The 3,978-nt window shown below is 40.8% G+C and overlaps 1 protein-coding gene across 1 annotated transcript; it reads right to left on the reverse strand.

Annotated features, from left to right (window-relative positions):
* Positions 1 to 273: 273 nt before the first annotated feature.
* Positions 274 to 2,993, reverse strand: LOC118819528. The gene is made up of 2 exons (XM_036587363.1): positions 1,762 to 2,993; positions 274 to 1,589 (listed from the first exon to the last, which is right to left on the reverse strand). The coding sequence occupies exons 1-2, from the start codon at positions 2,642 to 2,644 to the stop codon at positions 640 to 642; spliced, it is 1,833 nt and encodes a 610-aa protein (XP_036443256.1). The 5' UTR covers positions 2,645 to 2,993; the 3' UTR covers positions 274 to 639.
* Between the last annotated feature and the right edge of the window lie 985 nt (positions 2,994 to 3,978).

Consider the following 3,978-nt stretch of genomic DNA (forward strand, 5'->3'; position numbering starts at 1 on the left):
ATGAAAAATGATTACACTTAAAATATGAAAAGAAAAATGGTTACATGATTTAAAATATTAAAAAATATTAAAATGATTACACTTAAAATATGAAAAGAAAATGGTTACATGATTTAAAATATTAAAAAAATATTAAAATGATTACACTTAAAATATGAAAAGAAAAATGGTTACATGATTTAAAATATTAAAAAATTAAAATGATTACACTGTTAAAAATGATTAAAATGATTACACTATTAAATATATGAAAATGAAAAATGATTACATGATTAAAATATTAAATGAAAATGATTACATGGTTTAAAATATTAAAATGAAAAGACTATACAGTTTGTCTAATAAACATGCACAAAAGGGGTTCAAAAAATATGTAAACTACTAGCAGCGATCAAAAGATGTCATAAAGGTGCTATAAACAATTACACAAACTCAAACGACTAAAATATTAAACGAAAAACATGTGGTGTTTTTTAATAAAACAAAAAGGTCCCAGTTTTTTCTAATAATAATAATGTTTATGGTTTGTCTAATAAAAAAAATATATACAATGTATAAACTTACTAGCAGCAAAAAAACATCGGTGTCATAAATGTCTTATGTACAAATACACAATCTCTCTCTCTCTCTCGCGAATCACTACACCGATCTGTCATCCTCAGACCCCATCAGAATTTTACACACGTCGGCGGCCGTTGATTCCGCAGCGCTGTTCAGAGGTTCATCCGGCCGCATGTAAAACCGGCTCAGAATTTCGGACGGATCTCTGCTCAGGTACTCGGACAGCGGGTTATATTCACTCAATTTTTCCTGCGTCAGCGTGTAAATTCTACGCAAAATGTTTATTACAAAACCATCATGAGGTTCTTTTAATTCAAAGTGTTGCTTTAGAGACTCTTTTATTTCCAATTCACAAGCGGGAATGAGATTCAGCCACTTCTGCTTTAACTCGTTGTCCAGAAATCTTACGGGGACGCCTTCCACGCAACTGTGCTGTCTCTGTGATGGGTGTTCAATTTGACACCCAGCGCAATCTCTCGTAACCCATTGACGAACAGCCAGGATGATCGCTCTTGCCCAGATAAATTCCACAATTTTCGTGGCTCGGTCCTTCAGACTGAGGTCCGAAGGCTTCTCGCTCTGACTTTCCGAGCTGGCGCCGGCGTCAAGAGGTTCCTCGCATTGACCTTTTGACCCCGTTCCTGAGAAAGCGCTCGCGTTCTCTCTCTCACGCTGCTCGATGTCAGCCGGCGAAGAAGGTCGGCTTTGTAAGCCGTCCTCGTCCACCACGATAAATTCATCGCTGTCCAGATCGGTCACGCCGGAGACTTCCTCTTCCTCTTCTTCTACCTCGCTGGCGCTGGTCGAATCTGAAATGTCATTTTCACCGCTTTTTTTACGTTCCACGAGGTCTAGATCAGAACTCTCTTCTTCATCGTGCTCTGGCTGGTGAGTGGGGGAACACCCCCAATCTCTCCCGCTGGGCATGTCCTCGCACATGCGCATCGCCGTTTTGTCATCTTGGTATTTAGACATCAGACTCGTCGGGCGTGGAATATGACAGCTGTCGCAACCACATATTACGCTGGCTGGTGATAGAGAGAGAAAATCGTTAAAAGGTTTAACGGGCTCGTACATGCTTACTCTTCGGCCACACGCTGCAACTTGAAACGGTATAACCCTTTTCACGGCTTATATTCACAAACTACGGTACCTCAAACGGTCAAAATGAATTTTTAAGAAAAAAAGCGTTTTTCTTACCTGTCAGAACATGTTTGACCGCGTGATAAATATCCAGTAGTTCGCTCTCCCGCAAAGTTATTTCAATCAGCTGGACGTGCTCTTCTTTTTCAGTAGGGGCAAAATAAAAAATCCACTGGTCGTCATCGCTGGAGCACACGTTTTCGTGCCTTATCACAGGTGACGTGCACACTTCCAGTCGAACTCTGTAGGTAAACTCAGGGGTCTTGAGCCCTGTGATGGTCAGGGTGATTTGACGCAAATAATGCGCGGATCTGACCTTCAGTGTGATTGTGGCAGACCTGGACAGTTCGGTCTTGTGTTTTGTGTCGCGAACCATGCATGACCTGTTTCTGGCCTGTAAGATCATAGCATGCAATTCCCCCACTTCATTCGTTTTCGGGACGGTCTGGTTTAACAGGTACAACTCCTTTTCGGAAATAGAGACTTCAGTCGACTTGTCACTGTGAAACAGTCTGCTCTGACGGAAAACGATGTAGCGATTGTTCAGCCGGGTTTCTTTCGGCAAAATTGTCAAATACGTCATCGAAAGACATCTCCTCTTTATGCTCGGTTTAAACAGACTGTCGTCCGCTCTGAATCTGTCGATTTCCTGCTTTTTCTTCTGCGAAGGTGTAACATCGTTTTCTTCCCGAATCGAACGGGGCCAGCAGTGTTTAGGTATGTCATTGCGAACGAAGGCCTTCCTCGCGCTCAAAATTTGACTGGTCCTCAGGGGTTGCTCCTTCAGTTTCAGTCGTTTTAGGCTGTTTGGCCACACGAAATAAGGTATTCCACGCTTTTGTAAGTTGTCCCGAATGAATGTGCGATAGCGCCATTTGCTCAAGGAATTCAAGATCGGAGATCCGGCTTGAGCCTTAGACGATCTGTCTGGAGAATCCATGACGATGGTTTTGCAGAAAAGTCACTCTCCGCACCAATCTGTCTCTTTTACGGCCAGTTTTTATAGTATTGTGAGGAGAAAAACAACACGACACCTGTTCAATTATTAGTCACGCTTAGCAGAACGGGGGCCCCCCACTTGCTGCTGTCACTCAAAAACACAACAACAACAACTACGTCATACCATTACATCATGGGAATCTTTTTTTCCAAAACACATCTGTTTTTCCAAAACACATCCTGGGAATCTTTTGAAAATTATTCCCACGCATCATACCGGGCAAACCTCGGGTAGTTATCAAAAAGCATTCACACACACACACACACACACACACACACACACACACACACACACCATACCCCACCCCACCCCACCCCACCGACGGTAAGTCCTCGCATCTTTTTTTTTTCTTTTTCATCCTTACTCTTAATTTTTCACACCCCTTTAAACTTTTACATCATTTTTTTTCATTAACACTTCTCAAGAGGGGAAAATTTTGCTCACGCTTGCCACCCCTCCCAACACGCACCCTGGGGAAAATTCAACATTTTATCACCGTAAAAAAAAAAAATTCTTTACAACCTACAATAGTTGTTCACAGTTTTTACACACATCACCTCCTGGGAAAATTAGTTGCAATTTTGACATGTGACGTCATATAACTGATGTTTACATTTTACACACACCAACCCCTGGGAATTTTTTTTACATATTTCACATGTGATGTCATACCACTGATGTTTACATTTTTATACACATCAACCCCCTGGGAAAATACTTTACATATTTCACATGTGACGTCACGCATAACTCATAAATCATTTTGACATTTACCAGGGTTAATAACTACTAAAATTAATAGCTTCTTTGTATTTTGTATCCAAGTTTTGCTAAAGGTGCAGCTCAATTTAATATTTATAGCAGAGCAGCCTGTTAGTCTAGGCCTCGCCAATACAAGCACTGAATGTGTGGATATTTTCTCATGGGATCGTTGGGTCACCCTGTTCTTCTCGGTGACAAGGGTTGGGTTTATGCTGCACCAGAAGTTAATTTTGTTTTTTTGTCATCTATGTCTTATGTCGAATCAACAAAGGGATTTCACATCTATGTACAAAGACACAAAACTGTGGTACTTAACTGTATTCTAATATCTTTTACTACTTTAAATGGCAAAAGCACAGCCGCTTAATCTATCTGCAGGTTGTCAGGTAACATTTGCAAGTTGGAATGTTAAGTCTCTAAATCATTCAGTTAAACGTGGCAAGGTTCTTTCACATCTGAAACAACTTAAGGTGGGAATCGCCTTCCTTCAAGAAACTCACTTGTGTACATTT

This window comes from Colossoma macropomum, unplaced genomic scaffold (assembly GCF_904425465.1).
Source record: "Colossoma macropomum unplaced genomic scaffold, Colossoma_macropomum, whole genome shotgun sequence".
Classification (NCBI taxonomy): Eukaryota; Metazoa; Chordata; class Actinopteri; order Characiformes; family Serrasalmidae; genus Colossoma; species Colossoma macropomum.

Coding starts and splice junctions, on each gene's coding strand:
- LOC118819528 (XM_036587363.1), bottom strand. CDS start 2,644: ATGGATTCTCCAGACAGATCGTCTAAGGCTCAAGCCGGATCTCCGATC. Junction 1,590..1,761: donor GGTCAAACATGTTCTGACAG/GTAAGAAAAACG, acceptor CTCTATCACCAG/CCAGCGTAATATGTGGTTGC.